This window comes from Peromyscus maniculatus, chromosome 11, assembly GCF_049852395.1.
Source record: "Peromyscus maniculatus bairdii isolate BWxNUB_F1_BW_parent chromosome 11, HU_Pman_BW_mat_3.1, whole genome shotgun sequence".
Classification (NCBI taxonomy): Eukaryota; Metazoa; Chordata; class Mammalia; order Rodentia; family Cricetidae; genus Peromyscus; species Peromyscus maniculatus.
Genome location: NC_134862.1, coordinates 64,117,271 through 64,139,085, shown reverse-complemented (window position 1 = coordinate 64,139,085; position 21,815 = coordinate 64,117,271). Strand labels below are relative to the sequence as shown.

The following is a 21,815-nucleotide window of genomic DNA, read 5'->3' as shown; positions in this document are numbered from 1 at the left end:
AAGGCTGCTGGTCTCACTGCCTTCCCCGCATTCCTCTCTCCATTCTCTTGCACTTCCTCTTTCCTGTCTAGACCTGTTCCCTAGCTCCCTGAACAGCTTCAGCTGCGATTTCCTAACTTCTAATGACAACGTGACCACAGCTCGGGCTTGGAGATCGCTTTCCTCGCAAGATGATCAGCAACCCTTCTGAATCGCCCCCACAGAGCCTTTCCTTCTCCCACTTCAACAGGCACGTTGGGGGCCTCTTGTTCTAGGTGAAAAAGTAAAGGAAAGACAGTTGTAAGTGAAAATTACAGGACAATCTAAACGATACATCCAGGGAGTCCAAATCCTGGAAACCAAGTATCATTTTCTTTGTCCGTTGGTTAAAGAAATCTAAACTCCAAGAAAGACCAAAGGCAGTAATCTGAGTTATTAATCTTTGTTCCCCTGTGCCTTGCATGTGATTGTGCAACAGTTGGGAACTGGGTGGAAAGAAGCTGACGAATTGGAGCAAGCAGTGTCTAAATTCAACAAGGGGTTAAATTTTATTGCTTTCATTTTTGTAGGTCTCTGTTCTACCTAGCAACTGATGACATCAGATATCTGTCCCCGTTTTCATTGGAGAAGGCCTTTTGTATTGCTCAGTTACCAAATTTCCCATGAGCCTGTAGAGTACAGGTTTTCAAAAAGACTCATCAGGGGCCTGTCACCGCCTGAGGTAAAAGAATCCGGAAAGACAAGGACTTTAGTTGGAGTTGATGATGCTCCCGTTCCCTCTCCTCACGGTACTCTTGGTGCAGCACAGCCAAGCCCGTAAGTATCCCAAGCGCTCTTTACTTCCAAATCTAAAGCTGAAGCACGGTGGCTCATTCCTAAACTTGTGGTGCAAACTACAAAAATATCCAGGTGCAAATCTGCAGGCCCATCACACCCAAGACTTGAAGGGTGATGGACCAGCTGACCTGTTGCCCAGGCGTGTGCGTGTGTGTGTGTGTGTGTGTGTGTGTGTGTGTGTGTGTGTGTGTGTGAACTTTCTTACTTCCCCTTTGAGAGCTGTCTCCTTACTTTTCGGCTCTAGCCTTTCTTTTCCTTGTTTCTCCTCTCTTCTAACAGTGAATCTCATTGGACTGTGATGAGAGTTTCGGGGTGTTGAACAGTCCAATGGGTCCATTGTTCAGGGTAATAGATATCTTCCTCCTCCTCCTCCTCCTCCTCCTCCTCCTCCTCCTCCTCCTCCTCCTCCTCCTCCAGGGACTACCTGTAGCAAAAGATCCAAGAACAATAAAGCCATAGCTCTGAGCTTGTTTATTGGACATAGGAAATATTAAAAAAATATTTTTAAAAATGTTCTGGGGCTGGAGAGATGAATCAGTGGTTAAGAGCACTGGCTGCTCTTCCAGAAGACCCACGTTCAATTCCTAGTGTCCACATGGCAGCTCACAAGTATCTGTAACTCCAGCTCCAGGGGATCCAACACCCTCACATAGACATACATGCAGGCAAAACAGCAATGTGCATAAAGATAAATAAAAATTAAAATTAAAAAAAAAAAAACCCAAGAGTTCTTCATAGTTTAAGGAGCTTGTGTCTCTAGGGCAGCAGGAACCTTGTGTTGCCACAAACACACGAGAGTCCTTGTGTGACAGAAGGCACCTGTCTTCTCGGCCCTAAGCAACTGCCTTCTAGCTGGTGCTGGTGCTTCTAAAGGTGCACAGGAGAATCCCGGAACTCAGAGAAGACCACCTAAGCTGCTGACTAATGTGCATGCCAGGAAGGAGCTTTTTCAAATCATCTGTGTATTAATTCTACAATTATTGATTGATAGTTTGGTATGTGGCAGATGATTTGAGGAATATAACAGCTGGATGTGGTGATGCATGCTTACAATCCTAGTTACTCTAGAGGCGTGGGGGAGGGAAATTGTAAGTTTGAGGCCAGTTTGGGCAGCATAACGAAACCCCGCCTCAGAGAGAGAGAGAGAGAGAGAGAGAGAGAGAGAGAGAGAGAGAGAGAGAGAGAGAGAGAGAGAGAGAGAGAACAATAAAGACGAGGTTGGAATTTTCTCTGGGTTAAGATTGGCAGAGTTCACATAGCAATCAGAACACAGATCTTCTGCCTTCAATCTGGGCCTTTTCTATGACACCGCTGGATTTCTGAGTACTCGGAACTTAGATAATCTGTGGGAAATTATAAGATAGGGTGTCACTTGGTGCTGTCACTGTTTGCCTTTTGACCTCCTAAGTGCCTTTCTGCTCTGTTGCCTGCGTTCTAGAGGCTGACAGCTACAGACTACAGCACCGTCTTTTTGCAGATTGGTTTCTGCATTGGTTCATTTGGTGGGAGACAGTAAAGAGAGACCAGAGCATGGAGAAAAGAAAGATTGGGGTGTGCCTTGCTGGTCCCTTCCCTGCTTTCTATGAGTCTCTGGCAGTAGCTAGAGCTCTCTGTGATGGAGACTGTGTTGTTTTCCTTTTTTCTGAAAGCTCACTTTACAGTTTTATGGGCTTCAGTAACTCTTATTTGCTGCTCATTTCCCTTCGATCTTAGGGGTGAAAGTGTTTTTTTTATAGCTGTTTCATTACTGTCTCTCCATGGGATCTATCTGTGAAGGCTGTTTGCCCGCTGTGACTCTCACTAAATGAGCTTTGAGGACAATGACGAGGAAGGGATTTCAGATTTATGGAAAATGGCTTAAGACCTACTTGATATTTGTGCCCAGCGTTGCCCATAAATAGATACTTTTACACCATAGATGGATGGAGGATATGGGGCAGAGAAACCAGGATGTCTGAGACATAACTCCCAGAAATGTTAAGATAATCCCATATTACTTCAGCATGTCTCTCTCTTCAGCTTCGCAGCCCACAAGTGACTGCCCCTGCTCCTTCCGGGGCTCGCCTAGCTCCTGTTCACAATCCACAGCACAGTTCTCTAACTCTCTTTCTCCCGAATCTTCCCTGAGCTGCCCTCCTTAAAGGCAGGAGGAGACAGCTCCATTTCCCTTTCGGTTCTGTGACCCTATCTAGTTCCCAACAGGCACTTAAATGCTTCCTGAAAGGCCTCATATTTCAAAGGAACATTCCTAAAGCACTGAAATCACCTGCCTGAGTTACAGTGAGCTTGGACAATGCTAATGAGTCCAATTTTAGAACTGGGGTCTACTGTAGCTGCAGAATTTATGTAAAAATGACTCTTTTGTGCTTTTCCAACTCTTCTTGCACTTCATTTCAGCTGGTGTGAAACTGAACTGATGATGTGTGTTGATGTAATCGAACTGGGGACATTGTGCGTGAGATTTCCATTGTATAGCCACATATAGTGTGTGTGTTTCATCTTGATATAATCACAGTTAGACTCTTGATGTTAATAATTTAATAGATGTGTTAGCCCACTGCATCAATCTGCTTTATAAATGATGCTTTCAGAGACAAGGACTGATCAGAGATAAGCCAGTGTACTAGTGTTAGAAGATAAACTTGTAGACCATTTGCTTAGAAATGATCTTGAGTTCGAAGAATTAACATGAGAAAATATGGTCATTTGCTAAAAACTTTATTAGACTTCAGTCTGTTTCCAGGGAGCTCTTGCCCAGGTCCATACAGAAGAAATCTCTCCGAGACCATATTTCACTTCCCCAAGGCCCTCTTCTTCAGAGGTGACATTGAATGTGTCTAAATCTTATAAATCCAGTTAATTTATAGATCTTTCTCTTAACTAGGAAGAACAGCTGTCTATTCTTGCTTGACCGCAAACCTCTTACCCCAGAGGCCCGCTGAAAATTGGAGGGAAGAGGTCTAGATTAAAGACCAAACACATAACTCTTTAAATGCTTTCATTTTATGAAGCCCAAATTGAGACAGATGGCAAAGGGCATTATTTCTGACATCTAAGTTTATATTAGAAACAATCTTTTAAGAGTGTATGTATCAAATCACATTTTATTACATCTTCAATGAATCATTTAAAGAATAAGATTCCCTGGGTGCATGCCTTTAATCCCAGCACTCAAGAGGCAGATCGCTGTGAGTTCGAGGCCAGCCTGGTCTCTAAAGCAAGGTCCAGGTCAGTCGGGGCTACACAGAGAAACCCTGTCTCAAAAGCCAATCATAAGCCAAGTGGCAGTACAGGGCTTTAATTCCAGCATTCCTGAGGCAGAGGCAGGCGAATCTCTGAGTTTGAGGCCAGCCTGGTTTACAGAGCAGGTTCCAGGACAGCCAAGGCTACACAGAGAAACCCTATCTTGAAAAACCAAATAAATAAATAAATAAATAAATAAATAAATAAATAAATAAATAACAAAAAAACCCAATAATAGTAAGATTCACAAAACTGAGATTCTTCTGGGAAGTCCAAGACATGTGGTCATTATAGTACCAGGGTGTATGGTCATTATTGTACCAGGGTGTATGGAAGGAAAAGAAAAAGCATCTCCGCTCACTCATTCACTCTGTGGAACATGACAGTGATCTCCTTGATGTTCCTCCAATATGCAAAGCATGCACTCTCAAGGATTTGGGCTTAGCTGTCTGGAAGGGGTCTTTGCCCATGGACTTCTTCTTCACTAAAGACATAACTCTGTGCTTACAAGTGTACATTGGATATGACCATGTTACCTGTTACCCCAGAGCTATGGGGAACAGAGATTACAAGATCACTAGGGCTTACTGGCTACCAGACTAGTTCCAGGTGCAGTGACAGACCCTGTCTCAAAGTAATAAGGTAGAGAATGACAGAGTCTACTCAGCAATTTCTGGCCTCTGCATATGTGCACATGCATTAGAACAATGATATGTCCATATATGCCCCCTCCCCCTAATAAATAAAACATTAAGAAACAAACAAAAAAAGACATAACTCTGCTCAATATTATCTGAGCATTGGAGCCTTTTCTGGTCCCTTTAACATGTTGGCTCTCTCTGTACCATCTCCTTTCTCTGCTTTAGTTTTCTTTCTATAATTTATTACCATTTGACCTTGTATTATATATTTGTTGATTGGCAATATCTCATAGGACTGGGGCTTTGATTTGTTCCTAATTGTACCTCTAGCATCTAGGATTGTGTTTACTGGAAATTCAGAAAAGAATAATACTTATATGAAATGAGATCTTGGTAACCCTTGAAAGGATAGTGTGCTGGCTGGTTTTGTGTGTCAACCTGACACAAGGTAGAGCCAACAGAGAGGAAGAAGGGGCCTCCAATAAGGAAATGCCTTGATGAGATCCAGCTGTAAGGCATCTTTGTTTGCATTTAGTGGTCATTGAGGGAGGGCCCAGTCCATGGTGGGTGGTGCCATCCCTGGGCTGGTGGTCCTGGGTTGTGTAAGAAGGCAGGCTGAGCAAGCCATGGGGAGCAAGCCAGTAAACAGCACCCCTCCAATGGCCTCTGCATCATCTCCTGCCTCTAAGATCCAACCCTGTATGAGTTCCTGTCCTGACTTCCTTCAGTGGTGAGCAGTAATGCTGAAGTGTAAGCCAAATAAACCCTTTCTCCCCAATTTGCTTTTTGGTCATGATGTTTCCTCACAGCAATAGAAACCCTGACTAAGACAGGTAGCCATGACAGAGGAGCTGTTACGGTTTCAATAGGTGTTCCTCACAGGCTTATGTGTTTGGATACTTGGTTTCTAGATAGTGGCGCTGTTGGGATATTGCAGAGCTTTTGGACTTGGGACTTAGCTTGCAGGCATAAGGCTGTAGGGACAAGAGTTGAGAGGTATAGGTTGACCCTGCTTCTATGCCAAGCCCAGTATTTCCTGATTGTGTAATGTGAGGATGGTGTTCTGCAAGGGCCCCCTCCCTAACCAAGTTAATCCCAGCTTCCATGTCTCCTCCACTATCATGTACTGTATCTCCTGAAAGTGTTATACACATAAATTCTTCCTGCCTTAAGTTGTTTGTATTAATCAAGTATCGTGTCACGGCAATGAGAAAAGTAACTCATCCAGAATGTGGGTACCAGAGGTGGGTCACTGTGATGGTAAACGTGGCTGCACAGTTTGTAGGACACTGGAAGTGATGTGAAAGAGTAATATGAAAAGGCTTGGCCAGGCAGTGGTGACGCACGCCTTTAATCCCAGCACTTGGGAGGCAGAGCCAGGTGGATCTCTGTGAGTTCGAGGCCAGCCTGGTCTACAGAGCAAGACCCAGGACAGGCACCAAAACAACACAGAGAAACCCTGTCTCAAAAAAAAAGAAAGAAAGAAAGAAAGAAAGAAAGAAAGAAAGAAAGAAAGAAAGAAAGAAAGAAGAAAGAAAGAAAGAAAGAAAGAAAGAAAGAAAGAAAGAAAGAAAGAAAGAAAGAAAGAAAGAAAGAAAGAAAGAAAAGGAAAGGAAAGGAAAGGAAAGGAAATGTTTGGAGCTGGGAGCAAGTGAAACCTTAGAATGCTGTACATAGAGCTTCATGGGATATTCTGGCAGGAGTGTGGAAGACCAGATGCTGAGATAAGTGAGAACAGGCAATATTTGCTCATGAGTTTCAGATGGCAACAGGGAATTGGACTAGAGGACATTTGTGTCACATTCTGGCCACGAATCTATGTTCTTCCTGTGCCCTGAAGGTTGAAATGAGGCTGAATTAAAAAGTAATGCACCATTTTTGTGTGTGTGTGAAAAAGATTTCTAGTCAGCCCAACGTTCAGACTATGGCAGTTACTATCACATGCTTTTTAGCCATATTACAGTGATAGGCAGCAGGAACAGAGAAGAAATATTTGAAAAGTGTGTAGTTTGACAAGAAAAGGACCATGAGGAGGGTTGTGGTCAAAGCAACTGTGGAGAAAGCTGGGATAAATAATAAAGATGTTAATATAATTAAAGAAAAATCCCACATTCTGTATCAGGCCTGTAGAAAAGGTGAGATTTCTTAAATAAGAAATATTAAATAAGAAACACAGAACCAATGCAAAGAAGAAAGCCAAGAGGTCAGAGCTAAGAGCTAAAAACCTTACCCTTCCTCCTGCAGTGGTCCTGCCTCTCCGAACCAGAGCTACTTCCTGTGTGTCTGTCTTTTTATAGTGTTTCTGTTCTGCCTTCTCATTGGTTGTAAACTCAACCACATGATTGCCTTGTCACTACCTGTCTGTATAGACCTCCAGGTTTTCTATGATTGGTATTGAGATTAAAGGCATGTGTATCCAATACTGGCTGTATCCCTGAACACACAGAGACTTACCTAGCTCTGCCTACCAAGTGCTGGGATTACAAGTGTACGCCACCACTACCCTGCTTTCCTATGGCTTGCTAATAGCTCTGACCCCTGGGCAACTTTATTTATTAACATACAAATAACATTTTAATACAAATAAAGTATCACCCTACAAGATCTCTTTCATCAAAGGTTCCACGCACCCTCATTCCAATAGGACCACGTAAGGAAATGTTTTCTCAGGTTCAGCTGCTCAGGTGCTCAGAAGCCATGTTGAAAGGGAGATATCTCAAGCTAGCCGCAGAACTTGGCAGCAGCATCCCCATGTGCTGGCTTTGCAAGCATGTGCAATACAGTAGTTATCAAGTTAAAGAGACTTGCACCGAGGTCCTAGAAAGCCACCAAGGCTAGGCATTGTGTAGAAGGGTAGGATACCTGCAGGGTGCTCCTGAGTGGACTATGCATGGACCAGTGAAGGTGAAGCCTAAGATGCAATAAAGATCCTGGGATGTCGAAGGGCAGCGGGACATCTGTTGAAGAAAGCTGTAAGCACCGTGGGCAAGAGTGAGACCAAGTAGACTGCTGGTAGCAGAGCTGTACAGACTGGACTCCCCAAGCCCACTGGAACACAAACGACATTACCACAACCCCTAGGAACTAGACATGGGGCTGGCTGAAAACTAACACCATCTCTGTCCCTCCTTCCCGCAATGCCTGAAATTGCAAGGCTGGTTACCAGGAATCACAGTCGAATTTACCTTATTAAGGCACTGCGTTGCTTGGACAGCACAATAGATGAACTTTGTTGACTAAAACCATGAGCTAGCCTTGCTTCAGCCCTTGTTTTCCTGGCTATCCTTTTTTCCTCCCCCTTGGAATGGCCATATTTACTCTATGCCAGTGTATTTTGAAAATACATAAGGTTTTTGGTGTTGTTTTTGTTTTTCTTTTACAGAGGATTGTTGCTCAAATTCTAAATGGTCTTATAATAAAAATCTGGGAAGCTGGACAGTGGTGGCACACGCCTTTAATCTCAGCACTCAGGAGGCAGAGCCAGGTGGATCTCTGCGAGTTCGAGGCCAGCCTGGACTACAAATCGAGATCCAGGACAGGCACCAAAACTACAAAGAGAAACCCTGTCTCAAGAAAAACCAAAGCGCCAGGCGGTGGTGGTGCACACTTTTAATCCCAGCACTCGGGAGGCAGAGGCAGGTGGATCTCTGTGAGTTCGAGGCCAGCCTGGACTACAGAGTAAGTTCCAGGAAAGGCGCAAAGTTACACAGAAAAACCGGTCTCAAAAACAAAACAAAACAAACAAACAAAAATGATAAAAACCCGGAGTCAGATATTGGGGTAAATGCTGAAAGATCAGAGAGACAAAGGAACAGTCCCTTCTCACCTTGCCAACTTCACGAATCCTCTGACTGAATGTCTCTGAGTCCTCGGCCAAAAGGGGTCCAGCCGAAAAAAGGCTTCAGCTGAAAAGGGCCTTAGTTCCTGTCTCCTCACGCCTTATATACCTTTCTCCACCCAGCCATATCACTCCCTTCTTAGTGCTGGGATTAAAGGCATGTGTGCTTCCCAAACACTGGTAGCAAAGGCGTGAGATTTCAAGTGTTGGGATTAAAGGCATGTGACTCCCAAGTACTGGCTTGGTTTCTCTCCTAGGCTAAATCAATCTCATGTAGTCCAGGGTGGACTTTGAACTCACAGAGATCCAGATCTCTGCCTCCTGAGTGCTAAGATTAATGGTATGTACCGCCACTGCCTGGCCACTATGTTTAATCTAGTGGCTAGTTCTGTTCTCAGATTTTCAGGCAAATTTTATCAGCATACACAATATATCACCACAGAGGTTCACAGTTAAAAGATTGCCTGATTCTTGGGAAAATTCTTTTGGACTTTGGATTTTTCTTAAAAGATGTATTTATTTGTATTTTATAGGTGAATGTTTGTCTTTTTGTATGTATATGTATCACATGTGTGCTGTGCTCAGGGGAGGCCAGAAAGGGGCGCTGAATCCCCTGGAACCACAGTTACAGTTTTGAGCTGTCTTGTGATACTGAGGACCAAACATGGGTCCTCAGCAAGAGCAGCAAGTGCTCTTCACCACTGAGCCGTCTCTCCAGCCCCAAGATTTTGGACTTTTGATCAGTGTTGGAAGTCTTAGGACTTCGGAGACTTTTACATGAGTAAAATGCATCTTGCATTTTGAAATGGCCATGAGCCTCTGGGGCCAGGATGGAATGCTGTGGTTTGAGTATGAAATGTACCCCCAAACTTGCATATTTAAACACTAGGTGCTCGGTTGGTGGCATCTCTTGAGAAGCTGTGCAGCCTTTTGGACATGGAGCCTACATAACAGATGTAGGGTCTTATGGTTAGGGTTAAGGGTTCTAGTCCGGCACACTTCCAGCCTGAGCCCTCTGCTTCCTGCCCTGCAGAGATGTGAGGGAACTATACCACAAGATCGGGCAAACCCAGACTAGAGTGAGTCCAGCCACCTTGCCTTCCCACCATTATGGACTGTACCCTTTATACCACGAGCCAAAATAAGTCCTTCCTCCCTTATGTTTCTACCACGTATGTTTCCATAGAGACGAGAAAAGTAATTAAGACGGTGGCTAAGAAGTCAGACCGTCACATTTGTCATTTTTAGGCTCACCATAAGATCCTGTCACTTGACAGTTGCTAGGAGAGAGGACTCATGGTTCCCACTAAATGTAGAGCCATCAACATCCCTGCATGCTTTGAGAAGAATCCAAAGGCTCTTTGAACTAAAAATACAACCATCGACGTCTCTCCTCACCCCCACAACACCCGGAATCCCAAAGAATAGTTATCAGGAATCATTTTTACCTCACTGAAGCACTGGGTTACTTGAACAGCGCAACAATGAAATGGTCTTTGTTGACATGACTATCCAACCAGAACCTACTACCACCTAAGGAAGAGCTGGAGAGTGGACCTTAGGGACTGGAAAATCAGAGACGGAAACATGTTTGACACAAGGGGGCAGGAGAGAGCACTGAGAAGCCAGGGTCTAGGAGGCTGTACTTGGACTGGGAAGCGCCTCTTTCTAACAGAGCTGGGTAGTCATAGGTAGAGAAGCTCCCTATATGAGAGATCAGATTCTGATTCCTGGTTCTTTCATCAGCTTCTAAGGTTGTCCTTACTTAATTTAGGTAATTTTGAGCAATGTACTAAATCTCTCCACACTTTTTATCTGTGGAATGGGAATTATAGGCCCTTCCTTGAAGGGCTATTGGGAGGGCTGGATAGGTAGCCCAATAGATAGATACTTGTCTAGCTTGTGCAAAGTCCTGGGTTTAATCCCCAATGCCACATAAAGCCAGATTTGGTGATGCATGTCTGTGAGCCCAGCACTTGGGGAAGAGAGGCAGGAGAATCAGAAGTTCAAGGTCATTCTGGACTACATAGAGAGTTTGAGGCCAGCCTGAGGTTTAAGAGACCATGTTATGTTTTGTTTTATTTAATTATTGTGAAGATTGAATGAAACTGATGTTTCTCGTTGGTATGGTACAGAACACATGGGACTCACTCAAAAAATAAATGTGATTCTAATAGTTATGATGGAGGTACCTGCTGCCCTGTAGGACTCATTGATGGTCCAGTTGATTTGCCTTCATCTCCTTGGAGATTTCTATGTTTGTTTGCTTATTTTTTTTGTTTTTTGTTTTTTGAGACAGGGTTTCTCTGTGTAGCCCTGACTGTCCTGGAACTCACTCTGTAGACCAGGCTGGCTTCGAACTCAGAGATCCTCCTGGCTCTGGCTCTTGAGTGCTGGGATTAATGGCATGCGCCACCACTGCCTGGCCCTTAGAGGACTTCTCAATGGACCACTTCTGTGAGGACAGGATTTTCCTGTCCTGGCTGTGTTCCATTGGTGCCCCTCTTTGGATACTTGTGTTTGTTTATGTTCTATACTTTTTGTTTCCTGGTTATACTGTTAATTCCTGGAGGGAAGAATTGATATCTGACTCATTTTCCTCTTTCTGACTTTGCCCAAAACCTGTCCATGGTAGATGTTCAATAAACATAAATCTTCTCCGTGGATGAATGCAAACACGTGTTCAATCAATTGCTCTGTAATCCAGTAACTTTCCTCAGATATTTGTCCAAATGGCCCAACTGCTGCTGTGCCAACTTAAGGAGACAAAACTCCGGACAGTGGAGCAGCCAGCACACGGATGTGAGAACTGTGTGTTGCTTTGGGTGGGTTCTCCAGCAATGCCCAGCACAGACGAATAAGCAGCAAACTCCCCTTGAGAAGCAGTTTGACTGGCCCAGGTGGACAAAGGGCCAAATTCTAGACCGTAGATTTCAGCTCAAGTGACTAATGCTGATGATTCATGGAAAGGGAAGAACCACCATGATTTCATAATTATTGGAGCAAGAAAGGGATCAGAGTAAATGGTGTAAAATCACCATTTGTGTAGAACAATGTTAGTCTTTCCAAACGATTCGACTTTAATGGTTATATTAAATCTTTGATCATCTGGGCAACATATTCTGGTAAGATACAAATTGTCACAAGGCGTGACATGCTATGAAGAAGAGTGTGACATGGACTTCCCCTCATCTTCCCTGTTCTGAGTTACTGACTTCACATCTATCGACAGACATCCCTCTATAGTGAAGTGTCATTTTAGAAACCCAGCTGAGTGCCAGGCATGACTTATGCCCATAGAGGCACCAGATGGGTTCCATGGAGAATGTGATTGTGGTGTCCTTGGCCAGCAGGTATGCTTCTGCCAGCTCCCACTGCCCTCTCTCCCTTTGGCCTATTCACTTCTTGCTGAGATCTTCTCTAAGATGACACCTTCTCTGCAAAGACTTCCCCGAGAGCCCACATTGACATGATAGCCCCTGGGGTGCTACTTTGAAGCCATCTTACTTATCCCCACCATGCCCTGAACTTCTTGGACAACCCGAGAGTTCATGGTGGGCGGGGAGGATTGTTTCATTTCAATTTACTTTTAACCCTTAGTGATAATCACAAATTCCATATTGATATTTAGGTAGAAGAAAAAGCAGAAAAACGCTAAGAAAGTAGAGAAGAGGCGTGGTTCAGTACAGCAAGGAAAAGCACTGTGCTTTTGAAAGCATTTTCCCCAGGAGGCCTGACTCTTACTTAATAGCTATCCTAGTTCCGTCTAATCCGGGAGGAGGTGTGTGCATGCCCACGTATGTAGAGAGAATCAGGTAGGGTAAGAGTACTAAGTTATCAACCCAGAGGCTTTATTGGTAAAGCAAGGGGGGTTGGGTTGTCAGGGTTTTCTCTCCCTCAGAGGTTCTTCAGGCATTACCCCATGCCCAGCCCAGTGCATGGTCTTTGGCCTTTCACCCAAGACCAGAACATCACACTGTACATTGTTTACAAGTAGAGGTTACCTGTAAAATTCCATCCTCGGTCACAGGGATGAAGCATTTTCCAGGTTGTAATTCCTAGGATTTGATAATGGTATTGGAGAAAACAGTGGGATGGATGACACTGAGTATAGAGCGAAGACATTGGTATGGGGACTTAGTGGCATGCATGTAATATAGTCTGTCAACTGTGACTCTCAACACTCTCTTTGCCTCCTCCTCAGGGACCCACTCTCTGAGATATTTTCGTTTGGCTGTTTCGGATCCTGGTCCCGGAGTGCCTGAATTTATCTCTGTTGGGTATGTGGACTCACACGCTATCACTACATACGACAGCATCACTCGAAAGAAGGAGCCGAGGGCTCCCTGGATGGCAGAGAACCTGGCACCTGATCACTGGGAGAGGTACACTCAGCTGCTGAGGAGTTGGCAGCAGACATTCACGGTGGAGCTGAAGCATCTACAGAGGCATTACAACCACTCAGGTGTGATTGCAGCAGATGAGCACTCTCCCTCACTGAATCCTTCCCAGGAGGCCCCGGCTGCCGATGGCCAGGGTGATCAGTTGCTCCTATCCTCTGTAGTCTTTGGCAAAACCCAGAAAATCAGTTGGATGGGGTTCAGTGCTCACCATCTCCCCCATGGCTCTTCCACACTGTCCTCTATCCCTTGTCCCCATATTCCTAGCCCATTAGCACCCAACAAGTTTCTCTTTTCTCATTCTAAATTTTCCCACCTTGGGTTTCATTTTTCGGATGGTTGGGCTTCCCGATTTGCTTGTTTCTGCACAGAAACGTACTATATGAATTGTCCCAGAGATATTTCTGGCTCCTGCATATCTCTTGCTCCTACACTGCACTCAGAATAGTTGGAAAATTTATCAATGAATCATTCCAAAGATAGGCTAATTCCCCAAGGCAGGCATCATTGTGACCCTTTGGCATGCAGTAAGTACCCCATCAATGTCTGTTAGTATGTGGGTCTACAAAGCAGGAACCTTCTGAAACTCAAATATACAGGCCTGTGTGGTGGTGTCTTCTAGGGCAAAGAGTGCTCGCAGCCAAGCTCCATCATCCGAGAAGCCCCTTGTCTCTGCTTTCACCCATGCTTCCCCAGCTTGCATGTGTTTCAGGGCTTCACACCTACCAGAGAATGATTGGCTGTGAGTTGCTGGAAGATGGTAGCACCACGGGGTTTCTCCAATACGCATATGATGGGCAAGATTTCATCATCTTCAATAAAGACACCCTCTCCTGGGTGGCTGTGGATAATGTGGCTCACATCACCAAGCGGGCATGGGATGCCAATCTGCATGAGTTGCAATACCAAAAGAACTGGCTGGAAGAGGAATGCATTGCCTGGCTGAAGAGGTTCTTGGAGTATGGAAAAGATACCCTGGAAAGAACAGGTAAAGAGAAGAGAGAACATTGTTCTCACGTCCCAAGAAAAACCGGCTTTGTGTCTAGCTTCCTCTTCTGCAGGTGATATTCACTCTGTGCTGAAATCCATCTCTTGGTTGGACTGTTCTGACCTGTAAGCCCCCAAGAGAACTCTCATTAGTTATATTTTTAGCAGCATCTTGACAAGCCTTAGCAATTCCACTTGTCTTGACAGAATGTAGTGCCTCCAAGGGCACCTCTATCAAGAAAAGTCCTCCGTCTCCTGTCAGGGAGAGGTTGGGAAAAGCTTTCAAAAGCCGGGCAGTTGTTGCAAATTATTTAAGAAGCAGGGGTTCACTGGGGTGTGAGCGAAAAGTTGGCCTATGAAGAGGAGCTGAGGAGGACTGGGTTTTCCTTACTTGGGGATTAACAGGACGATTCTTCTGGGTATACAGCTCATCTTCTGCCATAACTACATGATGCTACTGGTCAACTTCAGCAAACTGCAGAATGTTTCCTGTTTGATGGGATGATTCAAAATGTTTCAGGAAATTCCCTGAACACTATAGTCCTTTTCCCATGAGAGTAAGGTCCACTGGGGGGGACTCTCCAGAGCTGTGGCAAGCCCAGGGTGGAGAGGAGCCGTTTGGACCACAGTTGTAAACATGTCTAACTGTACCGGCTTTGGAGGCAGACCATTCGGGCCTCACATTGGCTTTCCTCCCTCCTTGCAGAATAACTGTCATAGGCTCAGTGGTTGCAGTTAACAAACCCATTTCAAGCAGGCTCGAGCACATCCTATCTGAAAACAAGAATCAGAGCAGCGCGGGGACCTAAGAAGCCAAAAACCAATATCTGAATGCTTTCATCCATGGGGAGTGAGGGAGGGCCGGCCAGGCGGCCAAAGCTACCAGTACAAATGTCACATATTCGTGGCTTCTCCATTCCACAAGACAGGCTACTGCCTCCGAGTACTTGTTGCCTAAATAAATAAATCACAGGAGAACTGTGACTGGCCTGAGTTGGATCATATGTGGCCTCTTTAGCTAATGACTGTGACCGTCAGAAAAAGCTTCAAAGATTTGCAGCGGGCAACAGCGTTGTGGCAATGACCAATGGTACAGCCAACAAGGTCTAACTGAGGAGATTCACCAGGGATGTCTAGTGGGGTCTAGTGGGGACCCCAGTAAGGGGTTGGGGAGAGCCTGAAGAAGGACACCATGGGAACACCATTGCGCTGGCATGATCTGAAGGGCAGGGAAGAGGAGACATAGCTAACAGAGCCCCGCAAAGGTCGATGTGTGGAAAGGGGATCCTTACGGTGAGAGGCGTGGCTGCGGGGGGGATGTGGCCCTGGGCAGGACTGCAGCGTGGTAAGATTGGTACTTCATCATCAGCTCGCTGCTCTCTGGCTGAGACAGTCCAGCAGGAACCCAGCAGCAGAGCAGTTCTAGAGATACAGTGTGAAGGCCTCGGCAGACCAGAGAAGGGCAGAGGCTAGATCCGGGGGGCCCACCAACAGACACTAGCTGTTACGCACTGTTTGGGTGATGGTGAAAGAGGGGGAAATTAAGATGAATACCTCGTAGGAGCTCGTGTCATGAAGGCTTGGAGTTATGTCTCAAAATGGGCTGTTGTTTGGCAGGAGGAGTCCCTCCTGTCAGGAAAAAGTGAAGCTTCTAGAAGGTAAGCCAGCAAAGCTCCAGTCTTGAATAAAATAGGGCAATTGTGCCTACTTCACAGAAATTAGTGAAAAATAATATGGATGAAATGTCTGATAGCCTAGGTCTGGTTAAAATCTATGGCCAGTCTTGGCCACCCTTAACTACTGGGATGTTTTAGGCTGATGCTCATCAGATAGGGAAAGGGGAAATAGTTTACTTTCTGACTTGGGTATGTCTGCCACAGAGCTGTGTTGGTTATCCTTCTCACCTCTGTAACAGAACGCCTGAAACAAGTGATTTAAGAGTAGGAAAGATTGCTCACAATTTCAGAGGTTTGGGTCCATCCTGGCGGGAAGGATGTGGTGAAACAGTTTACATCACAGTGCACAGGAAGTAGAGGGAGAGAGAAGGGCCAGGGCAAAATACAGCGCCCAGGGATTCCCCACAGGGGCCTACTTCCTTTAGCTAGGCCCCACCTCCTGGGCTTTCCAGAACCTCCCAAAGTAACACCGACATCTAGAAAGCATGGATTTAACACATGAGCCTGTGTTTATATTTTTATATTTATATTCAAGGCATACTGGTAGCATTTGCCCCCGTCACCCGGCCTGCTGCTTGTCCTGAGTACAGTACCAGGCAAAAGGTTTGAAACGCAATCAGAGTAGCTAAAATTTGAGGTTTAGAGGTCGCTAGCTAATTCTGTGGATCCTGCCTGGCTCAAAAGCTGTTTGGATCAACCAAGAGGAAGCTGAATTGCGTGGAAAGAATGTGGAAAGTTTGACTTCAGTGTACATGGTTCCCTTTCCCTATCTTGAGTGTCATAGTGGTGTCTCAGCCTTTTGGTCAAAACCCATGTCTTGGGAGGTAGATTCATTTCTTGCAAGCATAGTAAAAAAAAAAATTCTGTTGGCAGTGTTTTATTTTGAATGTTGGGAAGTCTTTTCCTACAACTAAATCCCATGCCTCAGGTAAAAGACAAAGGAGGTATGTCTGTGATGAAGGCTCTTCCCTGTATCCACAATGTCAGACGATAAGGTAGAGACGAGGAAGTGGGTCTCACATGAGTAGGAAGGTTCTCCAAACAGTGTCGTTGGTTTTGATATGGCTCCATGACCAGTTTCAGTTGGAAATATTAAGATGATACCATATGGAACATGAACATATTAAGTCATAAGGTAGCAAGGGATAATAACCCTGGGCTGGGCATGGTGGTACCTACCCATAATCCTAACATGCAGAAGGCTGAGGTAGGGAGATTGCCAGCTCAAGGCCATCTTTGGGCAGAGAGATGATGTCCCCTCCCTCTCCCATCATTGTTAGAGCCCTTCTGTAATGTTAATTTCTGTAGCTTCTCTGAGGGCACATGAACTATGACATGTGCTTGTATCTGATTACAGCTATCAGAGCACCAATCTGATGGCGGGGCGCGATTCAGAGCCTCTGTTGACCTGAGTTAGCTGTGGTTTTTCATTGTCACTAAACACAGAATTGGGGTCCATCGCATTCTAATCTCCAATCTCTTGGTGATTTACTTATCAAGACAGTCATTTACACATGTTGTGACCTGCTTTTCCTTGACACATAAGGGTATCTCAAAGGTGAACAGTCAACAACTCCAATACACTCTCCAAATACTTGATGCTGTATGCCTTTTCTCCCCTTAGAAACAAAATGTGGCCGGGCGGTGGTGGCGCACGCCTTTAATCCCAGCACTCGGGAGGCAGAGGCAGGCGGATCTCTGTGAGTTCGAGGCCAGCCTGGTCTCCAAAGCGAGTTCCAGGAAAGGCGCAAAGCTACACAGAGAAACCCTGTCTCGAAAAACCAAACCAAAAAAAAAAAAAAAAAAAAAAAAAAAAGAAACAAAATGTGATTCGGCTCTGTGTGTTTCCTTGACTATTCTCTAGAAGGAAGTCTACAAAATCCAAATCTGATGTTGACGAATCTGGATTCTGGCTCATTCTCAGTTTTAGATATTTCTTGCAGTAAAGAAAATTAACTGGGGAACTTGGCTCTATGTTCTAACACTGAGTGTTTGGTACCCAGGACCCTCCCCCTTAACTGCACCTGCTTCTCCCTAGAGCCTCCCATGGTAAGAACGAGTCGGAAGGAAATTTTCCCAGGGACTACAGCTCTCTTCTGTAGAGCTCATGGCTTTTACCCACCAGAAATTTCCATGACGTGGATGAAAAATGGGGAAGATATTGCCCAAGAAGTGGATTATGGAGCCGTGCTTCCCAGTGGGGATGGAACCTATCAAATGTGGGTGTCCGTTGATCTGGACCCTCAGAGCAAAGACATTTATTCTTGTCATGTGGAGCACTGTGGCCTCCAAATGGTTCTTCAGGCCCCTCAGGGTAAGTGTGGGGGTGGTGGCTGTCTGGGGAGCAAGACTGAGGAAAGAGATGGGAAGCTGAGAATCCTGGAAGGAAGGGAGGCTGGGCCACTGCCTCATCAGGTGGGTGGAACAATAGCAACAGCTTTTTTTTTTTTTTAAGATTTTTATAATTCACTCACCCACCCACCCCCCGGAGCTGAGGACCGAACCCAGGGCACGCTCTACCACTGAGCTAAATCCCCAAACCCTGATTTTTATAATTTTTATTTTTAATTTAAAGGTTTTTTTTTTCTTCCCATTTTATGTGTGAGGTTTTTTTTTGCCTGCTTATATGGCTGTTGCACCACATGTATACGGTGTCCACGATGGCCAGAAGAGGCCATTAATTCCCCTGGACCTAGAATGATTAATGGTTGTTAGCTACCATGTGTGCTGGGAATCCAACCTAGGACCCTTGGAAGAGCAGCTTCTGCTCTTAATCACTGAGCCATCTCTCCAGCTCCAACAATGGTTCTTCTCAATCAGTGTTTCTCAGTGTTTAATTCCCGTGCTCATCTATAGTCTTATGAACTACTGAGAACCTCAAGCAGCTATCATTTGTGTAGGTCATACCTGTTGCTGTTTTCTATATTACAAATTACATTTTTAAAAATAGCTGGACAGTGGTGGTGCATGCCTTTAATCACAGCACTCGGGAGGCAGAGGCAGACGGATCTCTGAGTTCAAGGCCAGTGTAGGCTACAGAGCAAGTTCCAGGACAGCCAGGGCTACACAGAGAAACCCTGTCTTGGGACTAAATAAGTAAATATAAGAGAGCATGGGCATGTATTCCACTTGCTGTCAGATGATGAGGAAGAAGGGATGACGGGAAGCTTCCTGATCATCACAGTGACGAGGTTAATGCAGGCGGGAGAAGCAACTTGGAGGTGTTTCTCATTTACTTACTCACAGAATCAGGAAGCATTCTTCTAGTGGTGAGCACGGTCTCTGGGACCATAATCCTCACCATTGTCCTGGCTGGAGTTGGTGTTCTGACCTGGAGAAGGTTCCGGCGTGAGAGGCATGACGGACTGTAGAGGCTGCTTGTGGTCCCCCTGCTGCGGCTCCCGAGACTTCTGTTTACTGTATCTGCCTCGTGAGTTCCATGCAGAGATGGGATGACCCTCATGTTCGGGTCACTGGAGGGCCTGGGACAACGTTCCCCCTCTATAAAGAAAATACCGGTGAATTTTCCTGTTTCCACAACCATTCTTCTATCCCAATTATATGAAAGTCCTCCTCCTGCAAGATTTATTTCTTGGAATATGAAATGTTTAAAAGTAGATGCCTTTGGAAAGCAGAACTTGAGATAAGGAAGTGGGGAAGGAGAAGCAGGAGATGTGCTTTTGATGGCATAGACAATAAACCCATCCATTAAACGTGTATTACAAGTCCTGCTTTAGGCACCGTACTGGCTCCTGGGAATATCAGTGAAAAAGGCAGGCCTGATCCCGTGTCATAGAGCTGATGGCGTAGTCTTGAAAGGTCATTTCCTATCTCTGGTTCACTGGTTACTCAAGCTAGTCACAGCAAATATCAGTGAAACACGGATCAGGCTCAGAAGCCGGTGGGCAGGAGCTTGCCTTTTCTTGACAGTCATGGGCTGGAGCCCAACCCAAGTGATACTGTACATGTGTGGTACTAGGTACCAGTGGGGCCGATCCATCTGTTGTTGATTGTTTTTTACTCTTTGCTCTTTTGGCTTTTTGGGGGGCCCACTACCCAGCTCCCAAATAAATCACACACAGGGGCTTATTCTTTCTTATGAATGCCTAGCCTTAGCTTGTCTTGTTTCTGGCCAGCTTTTCTTAAATTATCCTGTCTACCTTTTGTCTCTGGGCTTTTACTTTTCTCTGTTCTGTATTTTTCTTTTTCTTTACTTCTTTCTCTGTGGCTTGCTGTGTAGCTGGGTGGCTGGTCCCTGGATTCTTCCTCTCCTCCTCTTTCTCGCTCCTTGATGTTTTCTTCCCAAATTTCTCCTTCCATTTATTCTCTCTGCCTGACAGCCCCACCTATCCTTTCTCCTGCCTAACTATTGGCTGTTCAGCTCTTTATTAGACCAATCAGGTGTTTTAGACAGGCAAAGTAACACAGCTTCACAGAGTTAAAAAAATGCAGCATCAAAGAATGCAACACATCTCTGCATTATTAAACAAATGTTCCGCAGTATAAACAAATGTAACACATCTTCAAATAATATTCTACAACATCCATTTGCTAGAAAACCAACTAAGATAGCTGGTGGGTGAGTAATGTTTACATTATAGAGTAAAATATGAATCCTAAACCAACTAATACATGCATCTCAAGAAGAAAGTTCCTGCTTTTTATCTTCTGCAATTTGTAAATTTTGAATTAAAATTTGTCAAGTTCTAAGAGAACCTTGAGAAAGGCTAAAACTGTCAGTGGCTGCTTCTAGATTTTGCTGAATATTGCATATATTTTGAGCTGTGAGGAAGAACACATGTAACTGACTAAAAACGTCTTTTCCTTTCAGAGCAAAAGGAAGTCATCTACCATCCCGCACAAGCCAATGAGTGCATCTCTCTCTCGGGAGCCATGATCTCTGCTCCCAGGCACCCGCGTGTCTGTGGTCGGAAGTCTCCACCTTACTCCTGACACAGTGGGGAATAAAGAATTAAGCATTTGTAATAAGAAGACCCAAGCTACACATTTTTCTTTGTTCTTTGGCTCCTAAAGAGCTGCCAGTGTTGAGGCTGTTTATGGACTCCTTTATCACAACCAACTTCAAATACAGTCTGCCTCATGACCCAGTACTTCCCAACATCTTATTTCTCCACGGTGATTTACAAGTAGATTACAGAGTCTCAGAGCTGCAAGGAACTTTCTCATCCTAGCAGGAGATGTCTTCCTATAATGCCATAGACTTGGGCATCCAGCCTTCGCTTGACACCATGTGAGGGTACCCTATTCCACCACATAACAGCCTTTCTTGTTCATCTTCTCTCATGAGAATGTTTACCATGTAAGAACTTTGACTATCATGGCTATCATGACTGTGAATCTATAAGTAGGGTTGGACCAGCCCATGAAAACAGCCACCAAGTTTCTACAACAGCCTGTGAACGGACTAGTCATTAAACACAAATTATGGCCCAAGAAGAAACAGAAGCAGCCTGTTCATGGCGGCTCTGCCAGATAGCTTGGAATATTGGAAGTGTGTCTAGCTGGGTCTATGGCAATGGCTTCACTTTTACTGCTTCTGTGAGAAATTAGAACAATAATTTATCAAGCTGAATGTGCTGGGACTCCTTATTATAAGCCAGTGCTCAGGAACCTGAGGCAGGTGGACCGTATGTTTAGGGATAGCTTGAGCTACTCAATGAAACTCTATTTAAAACAAACAAAAACAAAAACAAACAAACAAACAAAAAAAAACAACCATTAACTGACTCCTGAAAGTTGTTCTCTGACCTCCACATGAGTGCCATGGCACAAATACACTAAATAAATAAATGTAAACATCTTATAAATATGGCAGTGTGCTTATGTCTCAAAAAGAGTCCCCTCCTCCCCTTTTGGTGTTGGAGACTGAATTAGTACAGAAAAGATAGAAGCTAGAATTGATCTTTTTGGGACTAAGTGTGTAGCCCAGTGGTGTAGCTCAGAGAGCTTCCTTAGCATGTGTGAGGTCCAAGGGTCAGTCTTCAGCACTTCAAAAACACGCGCGCGCACACACACACACACACACACACACACACACACTCACCACCACCACCACCACCACCACCAACAACAACAACAATAACAACCAAACAAACAAAAACTAAAACTTTAGATCTTTCTTTTTCTGTAAGTGGTTTAAAATTATATTGTTTCTTAATACTATTAGACTTGCCATTGAATTAATTCATGTTTA

The 21,815-nt window shown here is 44.8% G+C and overlaps 1 protein-coding gene across 2 annotated transcripts; it reads left to right on the top strand.

Moving 5' to 3' along the window:
• Positions 1-622: 622 nt before the first annotated feature.
• Positions 623-21,429, top strand: LOC102922176 (major histocompatibility complex class I-related protein 1). Of its 2 annotated transcripts, none has more exons than XM_076547649.1 (6): positions 623-795; positions 12,743-13,003; positions 13,651-13,926; positions 17,640-17,915; positions 18,848-19,119; positions 20,433-21,292. In XM_076547649.1, the coding sequence occupies exons 1-5, from the start codon at positions 741-743 to the stop codon at positions 18,970-18,972; spliced, it is 993 nt and encodes a 330-aa protein (XP_076403764.1). In that variant the 5' UTR covers positions 623-740; the 3' UTR covers positions 18,973-19,119; positions 20,433-21,292. The 2 variants fall into 2 exon arrangements, with proteins under 2 accessions (XP_076403764.1, XP_015859579.1); XM_016004093.3 differs by having other exon boundaries at positions 644-795; positions 18,848-19,031; positions 20,433-21,429.
• Positions 21,430-21,815: the final 386 nt, after the last annotated feature.